General features: G+C 47.9%; 1 protein-coding gene across 1 annotated transcript in view; it reads left to right on the forward strand.

Annotated features, from left to right (window-relative positions):
• The first annotated feature begins 2108 nt into the window (after window positions 1–2108).
• The window catches only part of Grhl1 (grainyhead like transcription factor 1), a 44000-nt gene continuing 22904 nt past the window's right edge, over window positions 2109–23204 (forward strand). Inside the window, exons 1-8 of the mRNA XM_085830257.1 lie at window positions 2109–2246; window positions 5681–5867; window positions 7804–7874; window positions 11129–11519; window positions 12640–12716; window positions 14052–14208; window positions 14585–14696; window positions 15836–15930. Of these exons, the coding sequence (XP_085686383.1) occupies window positions 2227–2246; window positions 5681–5867; window positions 7804–7874; window positions 11129–11519; window positions 12640–12716; window positions 14052–14208; window positions 14585–14696; window positions 15836–15930 (1110 nt within the window). The 5' untranslated portion in view covers window positions 2109–2226. The remainder of the gene's footprint in view (window positions 2247–5680; window positions 5868–7803; window positions 7875–11128; window positions 11520–12639; window positions 12717–14051; window positions 14209–14584; window positions 14697–15835; window positions 15931–23204) is intronic.

Below are 23204 nucleotides of genomic sequence, written 5' to 3' on the forward strand. Positions count from 1 at the left end.
GGGAATAGGCCCAGGCCCCAGGCCCCAGAGTTGCCCCAGGGCTAAGCACAGAGGCTGGAAACAGCTCTGAGCATCATGTCTGTGGTTACTGACCAGAGCGCTAGCACCTCAGAGAACTGAGAACACAGGGCTGGGAGGTGAGAGGCAGCTAGCACAGGACAAAGGCATGGTCAGCCCTTAGCAAGAACACACCTGTCTCCCTGGTCCATCATCTCTCAGTGGCCTCCCAGCTCACCTGACTGCCCTCTCTGCTCTCCTGGCTCTTCTCCCTTTGAGCCTTTGATGTTGGAGGCTCCAGGACCCAGGGGCTCCTCCCTGCCTTAGGGCTTCAGCCATTTCAAGGCTTTGAATTCTTCCCTCAGGATGATCTTGCCCAGAGGTCGATTTCTGGTCCAGATCTCCCACTGGAACTCCAGTCTAGTATCCATCTGCGTGACTCATGTACTCAGAAGGAAAATGAATTTTAAACTTAGCACATCCTAAACAGGACCCTTGCCCACGTATAAACTGCTATGTCTGCTGTCCCTCACCATCTCAGAAGCAGCAGTCACTCTATCCAGCTGCTCAGCTGAAACCCTCTGGTCGTCCTGAACAAGAATGACTTTGGTTGCTGTTGTCAAAGTTTCACTTTGGGCCTGGCCTGAAACTGGAGAGCCTCCTGCCTCAACTCCTGAGTCCTGGGATTGTCCGCACACCATCTATCAGAGGTACTCTTTAACCTGCCCTTTGGGTCTCAGAGAATCCTGTTAGTTTGAACACAAAGGCATCTAGAATTCAAACCCTTCTCAGTGTTCCATCACCCCAGGTCATGCTTCTGGCTACTATTTATCTTTTGCTTGTCTCTTTTGAAATTGCCTCCTACTGATTCCCTACCATTCCGTGACCAGATTATTTAAAAACACGAGTGAAGTTTGTCTATGCCCTACCGCAAGTCCTTCAAAGCTTCTTCTTCACTTAAGGCCTTACAGAAACCTGCGGGGCTCTACAGTTTGCACCAGTGCCCAGTTACTCTCTGGCCACACTGCTTTCCTAGCTCTTTAGTGGACACGCTCGTGTCCCCTCTATCCCGGTCTATAGCTATGCCTTCACCCTTATGAAGTAGGTTGGATGCCCACCCCCTCACCATCTTCATCTTTAAGCCCAGAGAGCTCCACTCTACTTTCCCTATCCACCTGCAGAGATTGCCATCTCTCGGCACACCAAAGGAGTCACCATGACTCTCAAAGTAGGACGCTCTAGGAAGCAGGAAAATTTGCCTGCTCTGTCTCTGCCTTGTCCTCTGTGTCTAGGTCCCTGTCTCTACTGTAGTAGGCCTGAGGCTGAGGTTAAAGAAACCGACCCATAGGAAAATGATTTAAAAAGGGGTTAGGATATGGGAGAAAAAGTGGAAGCCAATCTGGAGCTGGCCAAACAGAAAGACCACACAGGTAGTAGGTAGGGGGTTGAGGATGCTAAAGTCCAAATATAGCGCTGGGCAGATGACGAGCAAGCAAGTTCAGATGCCCTCAGGAGGCTGGTGGGGACCTCTGGAGCTTGGGAAGGTGTCTTAGAGTGATGCTCTTGACACTTGATAGGTGCCCAATAAACAGGGACCGCTGGCCGGGGAAACGTAGGTTATTAAGGGGCTGTGCAGATTGGCGACTGTCACATAGTGGGCACTGAGAGATGAACCAGAAGGAAACCTCCAAACCTGCACAGCTGCAAAGAAATTCCCTAGGTATTTCCCAGGCAGAGGCCTTGGGGCCGGAGAACTGACCGCGAGAGAGAACTGGAAGGTGAAACGCGCCCACGCGGGTGTGCGCCGAAGCCTCTCGGCGCCGGCGGCACTACCGGCCGGCGCCACCGGGGCCAGCCGCGCGCAAGCTCCCCAGCGCCGCTGAGCACCGCCGAGCACCGCGTGGCCCCCGCCCTCCGGTCCGCCCTCAGGCTCCTCCCCAGAGCTCCATCTCACCAATCAGGAGCAGCTCCCCTCCTCCCAGTTCCAGAAGCCCCGCCTTGGGCCGGAGCGCCGCCAGCCAATGGGAGGCCGAGCCCAGCGCCCAGTGCGCGCAGCCCGCGCCGAGCCGGCTCAGAGCGAGAAAAGCGAACCCAACCCGTCGGGGCCGCCGCTCCGGACCCACCGCCTGCCGCCGCGCGCCGCCCGCCGCCGCCTCCTCCCCCCGGATCGGGTGTACTGTCCCAACCCGAAAGTCCAGTTCTGCGGCCCGGCAGCGGCGAGCGAGCGCGATGACACAGGAGTACGACAAGTGAGTGAGGCGCGGGCGCGAGTCCGGCCAGGGCCCGGGGGCCACCGCACCTGCCGCGGCGACAGCGCGGGTTCCGGGAGCTGCGAGGACAGGCCGGGTGGGGCGAGGCTTGGGGGGGACACTCGGCCTGTCGTCTGAGGGCTCCCGGGCTCCCGGGCCCCGCGCTCATGGACCGGTGGGGACGGGTGGACCCTGGGCAGCCTCCTGTCACCTGCCGAGCTGCCGGAGCGAGAGATCTAGGGGAAGGTTGAAGTGTCCGCTGCCCGCGCGTTTTCTTCACTGCGGCTGCTGTGTGAGAAATCTGCTGTGGGTGTACTTGGGCCCTTGCATCACCGATGGTAATTACAGAAGACTATTTTTGCCGTTTGGGAATATCAAGAGGAAGAAACTGCACACAGGGTGATAAAGTTAGAGACCACTGTCGAATCGGGATTGCTTTTTAGAGTTTGTGACATAAGAAAGCAGCGAGAAATGTTCAGTGATGATGTAAGATGTGATCAGACGTTGGCAGGACTTGTGTGGGGGCAGTTCTCGATTTTACTCGCAACTTTTCTATAAATATGAAGATGTTCTGAAAGATTGAGTATGTCTTATCTCGGCTCAGTAAATCTGGAGTGAAGAATTGGTTTCATAGTTAACTTGTTAAGGGTGGATTTTTCTCATGCTTGTTTTCTGATGAAGGTTAGCTGAGTGTGGAATCCGTAAGAGATTAATCTTGTCTTGTAGAAAATGAAGTTCAGGTAGTGCTCGGCTTTCCTTTTAGAATCCTGACCTATAACTCTTGAAGGTCTGAGGCTCATTTGAAAACACCCATGAACCTTCAGGGCCGGAGCAACAACTTGCTCGTCTTTAAGAAGTGGGCTGCAATTGTTCGTGTGTTTATTTCTCTACTTACTGACTAGGCAAAAGTCCCAGCGCCAGCCTCTTGGCCTTAGGCATACTTTGGAAATATAAAATGCCTTCAGGGTAATTGCAGACATAAAGCCACTTGGAAAATATTTATTTTCTGATGCTTGTACCAGTGTTGGATGGGATGGGAGAAGGGAAGCTTGAAAAACTAGCATTACGACTGTTGAGCGAGCCAACTGCTGTCAGTCTTCTGGAAGTGGCTATTAGACTATTAATAATAGTTCAGCAGTACACCAGGGACTCTCACCACGGAACTGGAACTGCCATCTCGGTCGGCCTCAGGACCCAAAGGCTTGCGGGGAATGCTAGGTTGTGTATTGCTTTCTTCAGATAAAACTTGAGATTTGTAAAGATAAGCCTTCTGGATTCTTTTTATATTTCAAAATAATAAGCTGCTTCCAGATGTAAGCCCTCAGACTCGTCTTTTTTCCTCCCCTTTTCAAAGATGTCCTTTTTTCTTCTTCTAAACCTATATATGTTTTTGAAGGATTTGGGTGACTGCCAAGCCCTAACCTTTGTTGATTACTTGAGAAGATAGTCAGACTTTCTCCACTCACTTTTAGAAAAGGTAGGTCACCTCCAGGCCATTTACATATTTCATTCGTGTGTTGCAACGAGACCTGGGCCGGGACAGCCATAATTCAGATAAGTTCCAGACACCTCCGTTCTTGTTCCCTCACACACACAAAAGTACTGCCTCGTCTTGCTGAAGTCAATGTTCCATTTTTTCTTTCTATTGACTTATTAAACAGTACCGGCTGGACAGTTGTTGAGACTGTTGACATTTCCAGGTTCTGGAATCAGTAGACTTTGCTTGAATTATTTAAATTAAACCCCCTGTAAAGCGCCACTAAAATCACCATTCGTTTTCTGGATTTTTCCCACAAACTGCACTGTTAATGCGAAATGCTGTGAAAAACTAATAAAGATTGTATTTATTTTGGGCGGGAAGGGAGCACTGGAGATTAAGCCCAGGAAGCCCCCTCACTCAGCGCAGAGAAGTCACATGCACAACAACTAGGCCAGGCCCTCTAATCCTAAAGCCTAGTAAAGGTTTTTTACATTTTATTTATTTTATTTTATGAGTTGGTGTTGGCACTCCCTTCACCCTCCCAACATATTCTTCCTCCCTCTCACTCCTTCTCTCTCTCTCTCTCTCTCTCTCTCTCTCTCACACACACACACACACACACACACACACACACACACACACACAGAGGACAACTTGTAGCAATGCCTTTCTATCAACCATGTGGGTTTTAGAAATTTAACTCAGATACCTTTATCAGCTGAGCTATCTTACCAGCCAATGAAGACTTTTAAGTGATTAATTTGCTCGCTCTCGCTCTCTCTCTCTCTCTCTCTTTCTCTCTCTGTCTCTGTGTGTGTGTGTGTGTGTGTGTGTGTGTGTGTGTGTGTGTTTAAAAGTCAGAGAACAACTTGAAGGGATCTGTTCTCTTCTTCCACTATGTAGGTCCCCGGGATGGACCCTCAGGCCATCAGACTCATGAGCAAGTGCCTTTACCCCTGAGCCATCTTCCCCGGGCCCATGTAAAGATTTTAAAATCCTCACTGTCCACTGTTTTGTTAAAGGCCGATTTTCATCCTGTGCCTTCGCCTGTTGTAGGCTGAGTGTTTATCTCTAAGATGAGCAGTTCACTCCCATGCCAGAAGATTATGCGGTTTTACTGATTTATAGGCCCCATTGGCTACATTCCAGACTCCTTCTGCTGGTAACAGAAGTCTTCTAACTCTCTCATATACCCTGAAGGATTAAGCGAAATCTCCCTTCTGCTTTCCGTCCCTTCCTCCTGCCCCTGCTTCTCGGAAGGAGCAGTTTAAAGACATGGCCCCGGCTGGGGAAGGGGGAAGTCACATGTCGCAGCCTGCTTGAGTGTGATTGAACTGTATCCATGCCTGATGTATCCCGTATGTGCTGTTGTAAATAGCCCCGTGTCTTCTTGGGACTAGTTTTGGATTTTGACAGGTAGTATTATCTCAGTGTTTCTGACCCGGGGGGTGGGGGGGACCTTCCTTCTGCCTTGCCTTCTGGGCGTGTCTTCGCCTCACTTACTAAGGCTACTGATGTAGCTAACATGCCACAGGGTGATTTAAAATACGCCTTTAGAAAAAGTGTTTTGTAAACCAAATCTGAATTTTCTGACTGTTTTGTATTTATTCCAAAATTATCTTTAAGAGGAGTGTGGACGCCATTTCACTAACTTCATTGCGTTTCCTTCACACAGACCTTCAGAAGCTGTTGGTATTTAATTGACTCTGATACAGGGGATGGCGCCCAGTGCTTTGCCCATGCTAAGCAGTTGCTCTGGCACGGGGCCTTGTGTCCTATTTTAGAGGAATGTCAAAGAACTGTTTATTCAGCTTGGTTTTGGGCTTTGTTTTTTGTAATTTTTTTTTTTTTTTTTTTTTTTTTTTTGGTTTTATGAGTTGTGTCTTTATACAGCTTCTAAGCTGTCTGGCTGTAGGAAGTATGGATTTAACTTTTTAAATTTCTTCCTCTGAAGCAAAAGGCCCGTGCTGGTACTTCAGAATGAAGCCCTCTACCCACAGCGGCGCTCCTATACCAGTGAGGACGAAGCCTGGAAGTCCTTCCTGGAAAACCCTCTCACGGCGGCAACTAAAGCGATGATGAGCATCAACGGAGATGAAGACAGCGCAGCTGCGCTGGGCCTGCTCTATGACTACTACAAGGTAGGCTGCGAGCTCTTTACAGCTGCGAACGCCATGCTCAGACGCACCTGATTCAGCAGCCTATAAAACAGTCATTTGCTGGTGGAATGTCAGGATGCTTGCTTCTCTAGTGACTATAAATAGTTTAACGAGTCCCCGGCTTTTGGTGGTTCAAAGCCGAGCATCTACGATCATAGAATCAAAGGGTGGTTTTTAAACAGCTGCTCTGTTCCTCACTGAAGGAGACGCTGCTAATAAAAGGAGGTAGTAGTCTGTCCCCCCCAGTTTGAGTATTTGAACAGACTTGGTTCCAGGTGTCATGGGAAGGGGTTGTTGCTGACTGACCTGTGTTCTCCCCTTCTGAGTGATCAGGGTGACTGCCTTTTCTGTAGCTGCTTTTACAAAACCTTGGGAGCCGCTGGGGGAAACACACACTTTTACAATTCTGGGACCCGGTTCTAAGATCAGAATACATTTTCTTTTTTTAAGATTTATTTTATTTATATGAGTACACTGTCGCTGTCTTCAGACACACACCTGAAGAGGGCATCAGATCCCGTTACAGATGGTTGTGAGTCACCATGTGGTTGCTGGGAATTGAACTCAGAACCTCTGGAAGAGCAGTCAGTGCTCTTAACCGCTGAGCCATCTCTCCAGCCCGCAGAATACATTTTCTTGCCTGTTGCTAGACAGCTGAATTAGCCTTAACTCTCAAGTGTACCATGTGTGGGGTTTTTATACCGTTCTGCCTGATGGTTCTTAATGGAATTCTAGTAATTCAGTTGCCACTCACTGGTGACCTGTATCATACTGGGCATAGGATGTAAGGCCAGCCTGAGTGTCACTTTTGACTCTCAGGCCCAGCAGCTCGGTTGCATTCAGTTAGGGTTTCAGCCACAGACCAGTGCTGGGGTGTGGCCTGCATTCACCTTCTCTTTGGTGTTGTCCAGCAGCAGACAGCCAGGGTTGGCCATTTGAACTGGTTGGTCCTAGGCATCAGTTGTTATTTCTTGATAACTAGCAATTCTTTAAACACAGATTGCTAGTCAATCAAACAGTACTTAGTGTTATCTTTTTTAACAAAGGTCTATGTAATTTCAGTTATGTGTATGCATATGAGGATGTATGGGCGCGTTTCTGTACATGAGTGCAGGTGACCTTAGAGGCTGGAAGAAGTTGGATTCCCTGGAGCTAGAGTTACAGGTAGTTGTAAGCTGCCTACTGTGAGTGTCAGGTCCCAAACTCCTGTGCAAGGTCATTGTGCACTCTTAACCAATGAGCCATCTTTATTTTGTTGTTAATGATGAAATATGAAAGAATTCTTGCATGGCAAAACACTGTACACATCTCAGCGATACGTGTGTGCCTGTTTGGACCATGTCTCAGCCGGGTTAATGTCATGGTGTACCAGTGTTATTTGTCCAGCTTTTCAGCTCTGGGGCAAAGAAAAGGGGAGTCAGACAAGGAGTGGAATGGAGCCAGAGAGATGGCCCAGCAGTTAGGAGCATTGGCTGTTCGTTCAGAGGGCCCTGGTCCAGTTCCCAGCACCCACATGGTGACTCACAGCCATCTCTAACTGCAGTTCCAGGGTATCCGATGCATTCTTCCGACCCTGGGCACCATTCACACATGTGGTATACAGACATAGGTACAGGCCAAACATTCATACATGAAAAAACCAAAATACATACCTTAAATTTTAAAGAAGAAAGAAATCTTTACTCCCACTATAAAGTAAGTTTGTGATCCCACAAGTCTATTTGGCAGTTGCTCTTCACCGGTTGCTGTGGTGATCGGACTGTTGACTCCTTGAGGGCAGATGTTGCCCAGGGCTCGGCAGATAGTCAGGAGGTGAGTGAAGCAAAGAGCCTCCTGAGAAATGAAAGGTTTCTTCAGGTGAAGAAGGCTTCTCCCCTGAATAAGGACTGAATCCCTCTCATTGATGTTAACGCTTTAGGTCCCCAGAGAGCGCCGGTCATCAGCCGTCAAGCCTGAGGGAGAGCACCCAGAACCAGAGCACAGCAAAAGGTAAGTGCTTCGTACAGCAGCACAGCAGGCAGACAGGTGATGAGAAATGAAGAGGCAGGGCTCTGCCAAGCAGACCCGGGAAGCGCCTGGTAGATGAGACGGTAGAGGGACCTCTGTCACCTCAGGGTCAGATTCTGTTGCTGATTTGCCTCTGAGAAGTTATGTTTATTTAGGCTGTGTTCCCCTTCCCAGAAAACATGAGCACCAACCTCTACTGCTCCGGAGGGAGGTTTTAATAAAAGCCTGGAGTGTGTGCTCATGGGCATTGAGACCCTCTAGCAGGAGATGAGACCGGGGATGTATCTTCAAAACAAAACAAAATAAAACAAAACAAAACAAAACCACCTGGGTGTGGTGGCACATGCCTTAACTGCAGCACCTGGGAGGTAGAAGCAGGAGGCTCAGGAGTTCTAGCCTGGACTCTTGGGGGAGCCTGTTGGAGACAAAGCAAGGCTTGGCGTGCAGCTTGATGATGGAGCAGTTGCCCATGTGAAGCAGGGTGCTAGGTTCAATCTCAGATCTGCAAAAAAAAAAAAGTGAAGTGCCAGGGGCTCTGGAATAGTCGTCTTAGTTAAAAACTCAGTGAACTGATGTCCGAACTCCTCTTGAAGGCATCTTTTAAATATTTAGGTTACAACTTTCATACATTAATTAAGACTCAACCGTATGTCTGTGAAATGTTTTTAAAAGACACATTTTACACTCATTTTATTTGTGTGCATAAACCTGTTTGTGCATACCAAGGTGCACATGCAATAGTCAGAAAATCGCTTACAGGAAGGTCCCCCTTGCCACTAAGTGGCTTCCAGGCATGGAACACAAATCGTCAGTCTTGGGGGCAAGCACCTTTACCCACTGAACCATCTTGTCAGCCCCAAATTGACTCATGTCCTATTAGTAATGAAGAATAAAACAGCCAGGCATGGTAGCCTATACCTGTAATCCGAGGGAGTCTGAAGCGGGAGTTCAAGGCCAGCCTGAGCTATGTAGCTAGACTCCGTCTTGGGGTTGGGGAGAATGACAGAAACTGACGTAAGGAGTGAGTAACAATTCATATTCCACACTCCGGACAATCATCTCTTTACTGTGGTTGTGGTCAATTGCAGATAGTTTTTGGAAGTATGCATCTATTCCACTTAATTTGTTTCATAAATATTTTCCATATTGTTATTTAAATCTTAATAATTATTTTTGGCCAGTGGCTTATAGATTTTATCTATTTCTTTACTTTTTATTATGACTCTTTTCAAGCACAAAAATAGGAGAAATGGTAGACACCAGCATATATGCATTGCCAGGCTCAACAGCTGTACCGTTGAAATTTTTCTCTCTTTTTTTTTTTTTTCTTTTTTCTTTTCTTGTTGGTTTTCAAGACAGGGTTTCTCTGTGTAGCCCTGGCTGTCCTGGAACTCACTCTGTAGACCAGGCTGGCCTTGAACTCAGAAATCCGCCTGCCTCTGCCTCCCAAGTGCTGGGATTAAAGGCGTGCGCCACCACGCCCGGCTTTTTCTCTCTTTCTTAACAGTCAAATTATTTCATATTTTATTTTATGTCCTTTTGCTGGAGTGTCCTGAAACAGATTCAAAATGTACTTATTTTTGCAGCCATGTCTAGTCTTTTACAATGACAAAGCCTCAGTGAAACCTTTGATTCTTTGTCCCAAGTTGTCCTGGTTGTCCTGGGGCTTTGAGTCCTCCTGACTCGGCTTCCTGACATTTTCATTAGGTCAATCATAAGGCGTGGATTTACAGTTCAGGGCTTGAATAAGTTTTGCTGATCTTGAGATGTGTAAAACCACCATTGTTTTGTTCCTTTATGTTCCTTCTGTTTGTAATATGTCAGGGGACTTTAGAAACACAGTCGTGGACCACACAAGTTTGGTGGTAGAACACTTGCTAAGCATGGATAAGGCTCTGGATTCCATCCCAGTATCAGGGAAAAGAGACAAAGCAAACAAATGTTTAAAAAGCCTCCACATTTGGGGCTGGGGAGACAGCACAGCAGGTAAAGGCCATGCTGGCCTGGGTTCTTTCTGTGAGACCCAGCTAAAGGGAAAAGGATAGCACTCTCCACAGACTTGCCTTCTGACCTCAGTGGGCTGCCACATACATCACACTTGTGCATCACACACACACACACATATGCAAGTACACACATGTGTACACAAAGGTATACACAGACACATGCAAAATAATAATGAATATTTTTAAAACTAATCATGCATATTACCCAAATATTAAGCCACAATTAGTTTTATATAAACCATCTCTTGATAAAGTATGATAATGAGTTTTCCTTGGGAGCGACAGTATCACTATTAGAAAGTGATGTTTACCTGTGTAGCGGGTGTTGTTCCCCAAATTCCATCCTCAGCACCCATCTGAGAGGACAGACACCTACTGCACTGGTTAATTTTTGTCACCTTGACACAAACCTAGACAAACCTACCTAGGCAGAGAGAAACTCAGCTGAGGAATTGCCTCCAGCAGAGTGGCCTACTGGCATGTTTTAGGGCAGGCATTTAGCTGGTAGTTGATTGATGTAGGAGGGATCAGCCCACTGTGGGTGGTGCCATCCTTAGGCAGGCAGACCTGGGCTATATAAGAAAGGTAGCTGGGTGAGTGGAAGCAGGCCAGTAAGCAGTGTTCCCCCATGGGTTCCTTGAGTTCCTGACATGGCTTCCCTTGATGATGGACTGTGACCTGTGGGCCTTTCCTCCTCCACGCTACTTTTGGTTGTCATGTTTTATCAGAGCAACAGAGATGCAAACTGGGACCAATTGTTTTTCCTTTTCATAGATTAGAATGGAGTCCTGAGAGACAAAATAGCTTGCTCAAGCTGATGCAAAATTTGAACTCAGATGATCTTGCTCCAGGATCTGTGGTTCTAATCCAACTGATGAGTTGCACTTAAAACTTCAGGTTTATAATAAAATACGAGGATCTGTGTCAGGAGCTGGGAGGAGCGTGTCCTGGAGGAGAGCTCTGGGTCCCCTCATTTCAGAACATGAAAAGCTTTTGCTTTTGGGTTTGCTTGACTGACGTCTTGACCAGGAATGAGCCCTACTCCATTTTCTATTTAGTTGACTTCTGTCAAGTGTACTGCTATTGTAGGGAGCCCAGATCATCAGGGTGTGGGTTTATCTATCCTAGAGCATGTGCTGAGTATGTATAAAGCCCTGGGTTTGAGCCCCAAGACCTGCTCAACCATATCATCAAGGTTGAAACTACAGTGTCCTTTCTTCTTTCCTGAAGAAACAGCATACCAAATGTGACGGAGCAACCCCTCATTTCTGCTGGAGAAAACAGGGTGCAAGTGCTGAAAAACGTGCCCTTCAACATCGTCCTCCCCCATAGCAACCAGCTGGGCATTGATAAGAGAGGCCATCTGACAGCTCCTGATACAACAGTCACTGTCTCCATAGCGACCATGCCTACCCACTCCATCAAGACAGAAATCCAGCCGCACGGCTTTGCTGTGGGAATCCCACCAGCCGTGTACCACTCTGAGCCCACCGAACGCGTGGTGGTTTTTGACCGGAGCCTCAGCACTGATCAGTTCAGCTCTGGCACTCAGCCCCCCAATGCTCAGCGGAGGACTCCAGACTCCACCTTCTCTGAGACCTTCAAGGAGGGCGTTCAGGAGGTACAAAAGACAAAAACATCTTCCTAAGACAGCGGCATGTTTGTCTAAGTATTGAGTTCCACCTTTTCCTGGTTATGTAAGCTTGAAACTTAGCCCAGAATGAGTGGACCAGGAATAAAAGATTTTTTTTTTTAAGAGAAAGGCCTGTAGGTATAATTTGTAAGCTAAACCTACAAATCCAAAAATTATCATCAAGGGCACATGGGTAATCTTACCAACAGCTGAGTTAACAATTATGGTTTCTGCTAAGAGATTTGCAGGGGAGAGAGAGAGAAACGGAGCCCGTGTGTAATCTTCCACTGACTCCAGTGTATCCTCATAGTTTTTCTTCAGCTTTCATCTTAGACCCAGGCAAGCTCCTGGGGCTAGCTAGCGTGGCAGCTCTGTCATGTGCCCGATGGGTGCTGCCCGATTAGTGGCGTGATCCAGAATCGGATCGAGAGGTGGTCCTTGGTACATCTATCCTGTAGACTTTACAGATGAGTTCTGCAGAGCTCTAAGGGTCTGGTCACGCCCATAGGGTTTTGGAAGCCGTACTTAATGCCATTTCAGAGTCCTTTAGGTATAGAAACCGATGCTCCCCAGGAAAGGGTAGCAGGCTTGTCCAGCCCTGGTGCAGACTTGACTCATGGCCCTTGTATTTTGGCTGCAGATTCTAGACTCCCAACATGTGATATGGGAAAGATAAGGAAAGAAAGAGTGTATCTCAGGAGTGTGTGTGTGTGTGGGGGGGGGTGGTGGTGGTATAGATACAGATAAATAGTATGTAAAATTAGACATTTACTTTTTATTTTATCTATTTTTTTCATTTATTTATTTATTTATTTATGGTTTGGTTTGGTTTGGTTTTTAAGACACAGTTTTGTCTACATAGGCCCTGGCTGTTCTAGAACTCGCTCTATGGACCAGGCTGGTGTCAAACTCACAGAGATCTTCCTGCCTCTGCCTCCTGAGTGCTGGGATTAAAGGCATGTGCCGCCACTGCCTGGCTGATAATTACTTTTTTTTTTAATTTAATTTTTTAAAATAGATTTAGGATTTTTATTTTGAAATGAGCCCCCGGACATTAGTAACCATGGCGATAATTAAATGCTCCAGGCTCACTTGGTTGATATTTCAGGTTTTCTTCCCCTCGGAACTCAGCCTTCGGATGCCGGGCATGAACTCAGAGGACTATGTCTTTGACAGTGTTTCTGGGTAATAGTTGTCTTTTTGTTTGACTTTTGGATTTTCGGCATCTCTGGTCATTTCTCTCTTTGGTGTATCGGTCTTTACAAATCTGAAGTGGCTTTGGTGCGCTTTCGCCCTCCTGTGACTCCGCCAGCTGTAGCCTTGTCTTGGGCAGGGGACATTGGATGTGGTGATTGAGCTCGGGCCTCTGGTTTTCGGTCTCCTCAGCTCTGGTGTTGGTTGGTACTTCTTCCTTCCTTGGTTCCCTTCTGTGGCGTTGAGGGACGGAATCTGAAGGGAGGGGTAGAGACTAAGGTAGGTCACTGTGGACCCTTCTGCTCCCAAAAATGTGCAGATAGCTGACAGGAGTAAATGTAGTGGACAGAGAACTTTATTGTCCTTGTTAATGTTAAAATAAACAAATGTAATTTTTTCCCCTAACTTGGCAACTTGGTTTTAGCTTAGTAAAATTGCACCATACTCTGGAAATAGGAGCACTTTCTAGGTTCATGAGAAATATAAAAACAACTCAAGTTTTTTTTAAAGTCCAGGATTCCATTTTTTCATTTGATGTGTTTAGACTTCCTTTATAAGCATGTCCCAAAGTACACGGTTCACAGACTCACAAGCATTAGGGTTTGTGATAAAGCTGGCAGGCTTTCTCAGTGACATGTCAGATAGTAATTATTTTATACTCTGTGGCCTCTCCATAGGTTTTTGACTACCCAGCTTTGCTGTCGTAACGTAAAGGGGTCCATAGATAAGGCATAAGCAAGTGGGTATAATTGGCCAGTGTCCAGGGTAGGAAGGCTCTGAGTGGCTGTGTAAAGTAACAGGGAACATAGGCAGTTGGGGAGGGCCTGCGTAGAGACAGATTGCATGCAGGCCGACACAAGAGTGTGTTGGCAGCTAAACGGCTGAATGCAGGACTCTCAGTCCCTGTTTGCAGCCTTGGCTCCACAGATTTCAGATTGGCAGCAAGCCCCATGAGGTCCCTTCCACCGCCTGCCCAGTTCCTGATATCATTTGTAGCCCAAGTGACCAGATGTCTAATTGATAACATTATATCATAGAACATGTAGTCAGTATTTTGTAGCCCACTGAGGTTTAGGGCCGGTCACTAGGCCCTTGGGTTTAGGCCCCTGCTTATCAAGTGATAGGGTGGGGGGTGGGGGGACCGGGGCAGGAGACAGGGCAAGTGCTACTTCTGATGTGGCGCAGGCAGGTGGTTGTTTGCTGGTGGTCTCCTGTCTCAGGACACCCCCTCTCCCCCCCCCCCACCATAGCACTTTAGGACTGCCCTAAAGTGTCCAGGAAGTTTCCAAAAGACTAGGCCAGACCTGTTGCTTCTTGGTCCTCTAGGAACAACTTTGAGTATACCCTGGAAGCCTCCAAGTCACTGCGGCAGAAGCAAGGGGACAGCACTATGACATACCTGAATAAAGGCCAGTTCTATCCTGTCACCTTAAAGGAAGGGAGCAGCAATGAAGGGATTCACCACCCTATCAGCAAAGTTCGAGTAAGTTCCACCCCTGACTCTGACCCACCTCCAGACAGCCTTGTCACGTGACTCCCGAGCCCTGCTCCCATCCAGGTGCTTGTAACTGAATAAAGGCCGGAAAGTGCCAGGCTGTGCTGCGTGCTTTGTTTTTAAGGATTATTCTTACTTTTCTTCCTGTGTCTCTGAGTGTTTGTGCATGAGTACTGATGTCCTTGGAGGCCACTGGGTTCCCTGGGTCTTTTGGGAGAGCAGCAAGGGTCCTTCCCCACTGTGCAATCCCGAGTCCCCCACAGCCTTGCTTTAGGCCTTTACTCTGTGATCTAACAACAAGGGCTTTTCCCTGAAGCTGCTCGCCCCCTTGGGTCCTTATGCTGTACCTCCTTCTCATTCCCAGAGTGTGATCATGGTGGTTTTTGCTGAAGACAAAAGCAGAGAAGACCAGCTAAGACACTGGAAGTACTGGCACTCCCGTCAGCACACAGCCAAACAGAGGTGCATTGACATCGGTGAGTGGCCCAGAAGCCCACCTCCATCCTCACAGGCGCCAGGGCCCAGCTTGCCAAATCCAATTACTTTTGGCAATAATGAACTTCCTGCCGAAAGCATTTGAGTTTTGATGCCAGCCACAGATGTGTTCCAGGCAGTGTCCTGTGGCTCTTGGAATCAGGGCTCTGTCCTCACTTCCTCCACGGGCCCGTGCCCAGGCAGAGGTTTGCCATGTGACTCTGTAGCCAGGAACATTAGCCAGCTAGCATAAGAGTGTCCCACTTTCAGCCTACGTTTCAGCCTTCTCTGCTGTTCTAGGGGTGGAACCCAGGACTGCCCACATGGCAGGCAAGCACACAGAGTTCCATCCCCCACCCAGTCTGCACATTTTGAGAGGCATAATGTCTTCTTTAGCTCCTTACCTGGCTTTTATGTAGAGATAATGACAAAGAGATTTCCAAATGGACCAAAAGAAATCCCTTCTCAGCTATACCCTGAGCTAGCTTGCTCATCCTGTTCATCTGCGATAACCCAGTGATGGATGCCCAGGGTACAACTCTACAACACCTTGTTCCCTTCTGGTCGGTTTCCAGTCTTACCCAACACCATCACCTTCATCCCAGGTGGCCGTCCATCCGAGGGTTTCTGCTTAGCTTTTTAAACTCTCGGGCTCTCTTTTTTGTAAGAATAAGAAGAGCTGAATTTGTTGTGACAAAATCTTTCTGTCTAGAGCAGGCTGGGCTCAAACTTACTCCATAGCCACGCTATCATTTAATTCACAGCAAATTCTAACTGCTTCGACCTCCCAATTTCTGGATTATAAAGTTGTGCCTCCCCGCCCAGCTTAGAACTGAGTTCTTGTCTTGGTTCCATAGATGCGTTTTGGGATGTTGGGACCATTGATTAAACTTTTTAGACTAAAACTTCCTAATGTTGACCCAGCGATATGGAATTAACTCTATCTAAGCTTGCCTCAACTTAAGATTTTTGTGATTTTTTTTTCTCCTCCTCTATTTTTCAACTTCCTTCATTCCAGCAAAATCCTCACTCAAGTCATCCATAGGATGATTTAGAGAACTGAGTATTTGTAGGCCTGCTGCGAGCTCACCCTGAAACTAACCGTCATGACTTTCTTTTTCTTGTTGGTTGCTTCACATAGCTGACTACAAAGAAAGCTTCAACACCATCAGCAACATTGAGGAGATAGCTTATAACGCCATTTCCTTCACGTGGGACATCAATGATGAGGCAAAGGTATGTCATAACGTCCAGGGTGCGTCTCGCCCCTTCCAGCTGTCTAAAAACTGGGAGGATCTTCAAGATTTCCCAGCCGATCTGCTTCGCAGTTCTACCTTTCTTTCCCTCCTAGATGTTATGCAACTCTCCTCTCAGGTCCCACCCTCCTCCAAAGCTGCATTTTTCTTGTCATCCCTCAACACACATGTGAACCCTCCAGGCTGAGCTGTCACCTGCCAGTGCCTCCTGTCTGACCCCCCAGTCCCACCCAGGCCCTCATTCATCTGCCTTTACTTCCTCATCTGCACAGTAGCATCTGCACCTTCCCCTCCCTCCTGCACGGATGACGGAAGGATTAGTGCCACAGCATCCCTCCAACCAGGCAGGTTCCTGCACAGAGGCTAAATCCACGTTGCAAGCAGTTACCAAACAGCAGTGGAAGATTCTTTTCCCTTGTGCAGTGTCAGATTCAGAGGGTCGCTGGCATGACTCTCTGGGACTTTCCGACCCCTGTAGGGACAAGCAAGGGTACTCTTAAGTTGCATCTCCCTTCCCACAGTGATCTCTCCATTCTCTTCATTAAAATTTTTAGAGTTTTACCAATCAGCGGTGGCCCACACCTTTAATCCTAGTTCTCATGGGGCAGAGGCAGGGGGATCACTATGAGTCCCAAGTCAGCCTCCTCTACATGGAGAGTTCCAGGCCAGCCAGAACTACATAGTGGGAACCTATCTCAAAAAAAGGAAGTGGGGAGAAGGGAGGGGGAGGGGGAGAGAGAGAGAGAGAGATCAAATACTGAGAGGTTCTTGAGAGTCAGGCGAAGTTTGTTCTGTCTCCTGTCCATGATGGTTGTATCTTAGGCACAGCCACACGCTTCCACTACAGGAGACAGTCTATAGGAAGCGCCAGTGCTGTGACAGTTCTCCTGCCAGCCCACACCACTCCATGCAATTGTCAGCTAGCTGCTCCATCCAGAGCTGGGTACCAGGTTAAGTTTTAGAGGGGCTGCTGCCACTTCCTGAATGTTTGTCTCAGTCGTGTGGAAATTTAAAACTGCAATAGGACTTAGCACATGGCTTCTAAGAAGCCCTGTTAGAGGAGATGGCCATGCTCTCTGGGTGCTTCTGGTCTCAGGCCCCTGAGAAGTGCTTCCTGCTTCTCACTGGGAAAGCGGGGAGTGAAGCAGTTAGCTACTGGTAAAGCGCTAAGCACCCTGTTCTGACTTGTGTGAGGTCTATGGAAGGCCCTAGCTCAGTTTTGGTTTTTGTGCTTTTGGTTTGGTTGGTTGTAGGTTTTCTGTTGTTGTTTTTTGTTTTGGTTTTGATTTTGGTTTTGCACCTTTACTACCACTGAGAAAGCAAAAGGTGGATGGGGCCAGTTCTGCTGTCTGTTGGGTGTGGCCAGGATTAATAAGCACTTGTCGGAGCCTGGGAGCTCTTGGCTGGAAGGACCTGCATATGGGCAGGGTGCTTTGTTTGCATGATGTGTCACTCTCGAGGGTAGGAGTGACAGGGCTGTGTGCTGCAGGCTGACACCAGAGACAGATACTCCCTGAGGAGAGTCTTCAGTCTACTTAAAACAGGGAGGCAGGCAGAGTGGCACCCTCCTGCACACAATTCAGAACCCACACTCAGCCCTCTCCTACTCCCTGGACATGGTGGTGTGCCATTTCTTAATGAAGCTACTCCCTTTTGAAGCTGACACCAGACCTGGGTTCTAAGCCTGGGTTGGGATCCAGCAAGCAGATTCTTAGCTTTCCCCAGCCAAGTCCCTTCCTCTGTTTTCAAGCTTAAAGTAATTAATGCCTCAAGGTAACTAGAGTGAGTAGGAGTTCGTGCGGAATCCTGTACAGTTGGTGTTTTGTTTGCTTACTTATTTTATGCAAGTATCTACCGTCCTAAGTGGCTCCCTTTCTTGTTCTCACTTGGTTTTTAATTAATTCATTGTTTTCTTAGTAGTGCTAAGGATTAAACCCAGGGTTTCATGCTAGGCAAGCTATACCCTAACCCAGCAATATGTTAATTTCTGATTCTCTCCCACAGACGTCCATGTTGCTGGACAATGTGTGGAACTCTTTTGCTCTGATTTCTAATGGTAACGCTTATACTCTGTGGCATACCAGTATGAATAAATCCAGAATTCTCACCCAGTACCCTCTTGGGTCCTATACATATATACGCTCCTATATATAGGCTTCTGCCTCTCACTTTGATGTCACTGTTTTGAGAACAAACAAAGGCAAATCACGAATGTCTTGGCTCATGGCTCATGCAGTGCTTGGGAAAACACTGCTCCAGCCTGGACTCAACTCACACTGGCGCCTCTGCACATGCAGGTCACGGGTGCAAGCAGGGACTGCTGGAGCCACGGTGGGAAGCACCGAGGGGAGAGCTGCTCATGTTTAAAGGAGCAGTAGAAAGAGAAGTTACTTTGAAAACTAGGAATGTCCGGGTGTGGTAGTGCATACCTTCCTTTTATCCCAGCATTCAGGTCGCTGAGACAGGTAAACCTTTTGAGTTGGAAAGCCAGACTGGTTTACATAGCAAGTCTTCCTCAATTTCTTCCTCAACACCATGTAACCAAGCTGGGCTGCTGGGTATAAGTTCAACAGGAAGAGGCAGCACTTGCATTTGGACCTGAAAAGATAGGCAAGACGCTAACGTAGGATTTATAGGGTAAGATACGAGGGGGCTCTCACCCAGAGAAGAGAGGACAGGCGGTAAGGTTCAAGTGTAGAACAAGGTAGGTACATGGCATGCTCGCCTGCATGGACAGTCCCCTTGTGCAGACAGGTTCCTTCCACCCTGCAGGAGCCAGACTTCATCCAGCTAGTGACTGAGGCTACTAACATGGCTAGCTGTAGACTTCTAACTCCAGTTCTGCGGTTCCAGGTTATATCACTAAGACTGCAGCTCATATAGGTCACGTGTTAAATGGACTTTTGTGAAGTAGCCTAAGATCTTAAGTATAGCATCACCCTGTCGAGGGAGAATGTGTACCTTACTTTACACATGGAATGTGGAGGCTGGAGTTTTCAATCAGGGTCTCTCTTCTGCAGTAGTCCTAACTGGAGGGAAGAATTGTGGTTCTGCTGGAGCTCCTGGCTTAGAATCTACTCTTATCTGTTTTGGCTCATAAGCCTTAATTACAGGTTTATATTTACAGCAGCATTGAGATTTGATTAGGAAGCAGGAGAAGCCTAGAGATCTAAAAATAAATAGTGGGAAGGGAAGTTCGAGGGAGAACCAAACTGTTTGGGTGACTGTCCCAGGCAGTGCTGTGCTGGTGTGCCGTGCCCTGCTCACGCTCCACCCAGAACCGAACACCATACACCATACAGGTGCGTAACCTGCTCCGGAGCCTGTGTGCAGCTTGGTGAAACCAGGCACCTGCGAGACCAGTGCTCAACCCTGAGCTGGATAGCAAACGCTCTGGGCCGGGGATTGTTTGAAGTTCTTGTTGCTGGTAGGACAGCATTGCAGAGAAATTACTCTAGAAAAACACTTTAGCTGCTAAACAAAGGGTTTATATTAGATGATAATCTGCTGCAGAGGAGTGGAAATTATAAACCAAAGAGCTATTGCCCCGGAGTTTAGTGATTCTGGACAGCACCAAGGGAGGTTATCTAGCAGCAGCTGGGGAGTGGCTCTGATGACCACCAGAATGGTACAGGAAGAAGTCAGTCAAGCATGGGCCAGGCACCAGGAATGGGCCATACCAGGGAAATGCTTGCAGAGAGCCTGGTGTGCTTTGTGTGTTCTGTCTCCCGTGGCTTAAGGCTACAAAGCCCCTGGTGCTTTGCCATCAGACCTCTAGCAGGAGGCTGTGTAGTCTCGGTATGTGACCAGGCTGCTCGCTGACCAATGGAATTGCATCTTTCCATGCTGTGATCCTTCTAGGTGTGTGACACACCAGTGGCAACACACTTTTCATCTCTTTCTAGTTCACTTCCTCCCACTTCTTGCCTTCCATGCAGGGCCTTAGGCTGAGGAGCTAGGGCAGGGGCAAGGACAGACAGAGGCACGGCATCCTGTCCATGTAAGAGCTGTAGGGTCAGGCTGTATGCTATGATAGTCCAGCCGCTCTGGGAAGGGATCTGGACGGTTGTTATGGAACACAGGTTTCCGTCATGGAAAGGCTCACGTTACAAAAGAAAAAGGATTAGAACGTTGACGCCTACTTTGAGGTCCCAGAAACTTCACCATGAGGGTTCTTGTGTTTAGGTGGAGTGGCATCTTTCCTTTTGTCTCCTTGGCTCAGCAAGAGCAAGTGGAGTTCCTGGGGCGGGGCCATCAAGGCTGGAGGCTATAAAAGGGGTGCAGCCACTCTGGAAACTTGAACTTGGGATGTTTTGTGTGTGCTTGTGGGATGCAGGGCTTATGAGTTTAATGGCCATTTGGTTTTCTTTTCTTTCTTTCTTTCTTTCTTTTTTTTTTTTTTTTTTTTTTTGTCTAAGCATAGTGTTTGGGATTCATTGTAAGCGTGGTTGTTTGTTTCTTTGTTTGTTTTTTAATGTCTTTGGACTGAACACATTGCTTGCATTTAAAGGGATTCCTTTCTAGTGAAGCATCCATGGGGTGCCATTAAATCAGGCGGTGCCATGTTTGTTTGTATTAAGCTGGGACAGGTTTGGTTTGTTTCACAACTTATTTCCAGCGTGAATGGGAGGGCGGGACGGAAGAGAGAAATGAGTCAAATGTTGTGCTTGTAATTGCAATTAGATGATGGGCAAGGGACTTAAAACTTAAGACTTTAAAACTTAAGTCCCTCGCTCATCATCTAATTGCAATTACAAGTGAACCAACTGGGCTGCCTAGGCCTGGTCAGGAAACACTGTTGCTGTGAAAACTGAAAGGCCATGGGCCAACATGGTGGCTCAGCAGGCACATTGCTTGTTGCAGAGCCTGACAGTCTGGATCAGTTACCTGGATCCACGAGGTGGAGGGAGAGAACAGGCCCCCACACTCTCTCCTCTGACCTCCCCCCAACCCCACATACATACACTAAATAATAAATATTCCTAATATTACATCGCAGAGGCGACTTTGAGTCTCGGCCGAGTCTGTAGCTAACTAGATTGTACTGGGTTATCTATACACGCCTAGCCTTCTGCTCCCAGCAGCACTCAGGGTAGCCATCTGCTTGATGTTCATGGACAAGGGTTTTCACATATGCAGTTTAAAGGCACATATTTTGGGGGGAGGAAATGGCTGGGGGCGTAAAGGGCCTGAGGATCTGAGTTCACACCCCAGGTACCACAGTAAAAGCCTTGTGTGGCTGTGCACACCTGTAACACTAGGTCTGAGCAACAGGCAGGAGGACTGCTGGGCTTGCCCATTGCTGGGCTAGCTCCAGATTTGGGAGAGCTCCCTATCTCAAAGGAATAAGACAGGGTATTGACAGAGCAGGACACAATTCATCCTTCCCTGGCCTCCCTGGCACATGCCAACAGCCTCACACAGTAAATAAATACAAATAAAACACAGCAGCCAGGTGTGGTCATACCTTTAGTACCAGCATTCTAGAGGCAGAGGCAGGCAAATCTGTGCGTTCAAGGCCAACCTAGTCTATAGGATGAGTTCCAGGACAGCCAGAGTAACACAGAGAAACCCTGTCTTGAAAAAAACAAAAATAAATAAATACATACATATAAACGTATATACATATAACAAAACACTAAAGTAAAAAATTTAAAAGTATGTCCAACAAAGAGCTACATGCTTCTATGGAATGAGGTGTCTGAGAACAGAGTGGGGTTAGAAACACTAAGCTCGTTCCCTTGAGGCGGCTGCTGCTCTGGTTACTAGCGCAAGGGTGACTCCTCTGTGAGGCATCTTTAAACACTAGGTCTTTGCGGCTTTGTTGCACCAATGTTCCAAGGTGTGTACACTCTGCAGAGTCTTAAGCAGTAAACTGAAACACACCAAATCGTGGCAGGTCTTTAGAACCCACAGGTAACAATAGCGAGCATTTATTCAGCATGTGCCTCAGGGTGAGGGCCAGCTGAAGGTGTCTCTGACTGCCAGGGAGACACTTGGCAGCTGAAGAAAGCCTCGCTTTGGTAGTGAAACCTGTATCCTGTGGAAGGAGTTTCAGGCACCCATGCCTGTTTAGCCACCATTGGTGTTGTTGCTTGAGTTAGGTGTTTTCTTTGGGGGGGTGGGGAGTGGAGCAAATTTTTACCCTTCCTCCATTCTGCCACTCCCAGGAAACAATGAGCTCCTCTGTGGAGACTTCTCATTTGACAGCTTGTCACCCTAACCCTCCTTCTCATGTTCCTTCCTGAAAATCCCATCTGTGGCTTGCTCTGTCTTTCTGTTGGCTTTGCCATGCCTATGTTTTGTTTTGTTTTTTAGGGTTTTTTTCGTATCTTTGCTACTTTTAAACCAGAACAGAACAGCTGTGGCTCTGGCCTGATGTGGAGTAGATATTTGGAGGCCGTGTGAACCCTTAGAGTCAGGGGTTCTTATAAATGGAAGCCACAGGTCTTCCCCAGCCTTTTGTTAAGCAAATGAGGACTTGACCCCTCTGTTAGCCCTCCTCGTGCTTCTAGAACTTTTGGTTGGCAGTCAACTTGCTGCTGAGTCTCCTTTGTGACCCATGTGCTCTCTCACCTGTCCTGTTCTGTACCGTGGGATGGAATGTGGTCTGTGTTTGTCTTGAGTCACGCCCCCATCCAATTCTGCATATTTCTGAGCACACATTCTGCTTCTTTGGGACAGCAAGTGCCAAATCACGGCATCTGCCAAGTGTCCTTAGGTTCACCAAGTCTGGGCTGTGGAACACAACAGAGGGAAGGGGAGCAGGTAGGTCCCTCCAAGGGTTTTCTCCTCCGAGCCTCCCTTTTATCTCAGTGACTTTTCCCCTGGCTCTCTGCATGGTACAGAAACCGAGACGCTGTGTGGGCGGTGTGGGAAGCGGCTGTGGCAACAGCGTGCTGACTCTCGAGCTTGTTTCCCCTTCAGGGAACGCCCCTCCTGGCCGTGGGAAGCCTGCGAGTCAGTACTTTTTCTCCTCCCACGTCCCTGCCCGCCCCACCCCTTCCTGCCGGGGTCGGCTCTTTTCTTTTGATGGTCATTTGATAGTCTGAGAAGTTACCAAAATGCTCAGCTGCGCCCTTCAAGCCCTTGGAGCAGTTGGCAGTTCCTGGTGACAGTGTTCTTGTAGTTGTAGTGTCTTTAGGACAGCATAGTCACCTCCCACCAGAGCAGGGAGCAAGTGTGACGCACCTAGATTATCTGGAGCATCAGAAATGGAACTGGATGCTGCCGAGTGGGTGACTCAGTCTCGAT

The sequence above is a fragment of the Mus caroli genome, unplaced genomic scaffold, assembly GCF_978045245.1.
Source record: "Mus caroli unplaced genomic scaffold, Mus_caroli_1 scaffold_14, whole genome shotgun sequence".
Taxonomy (NCBI): domain Eukaryota; kingdom Metazoa; phylum Chordata; class Mammalia; order Rodentia; family Muridae; genus Mus; species Mus caroli.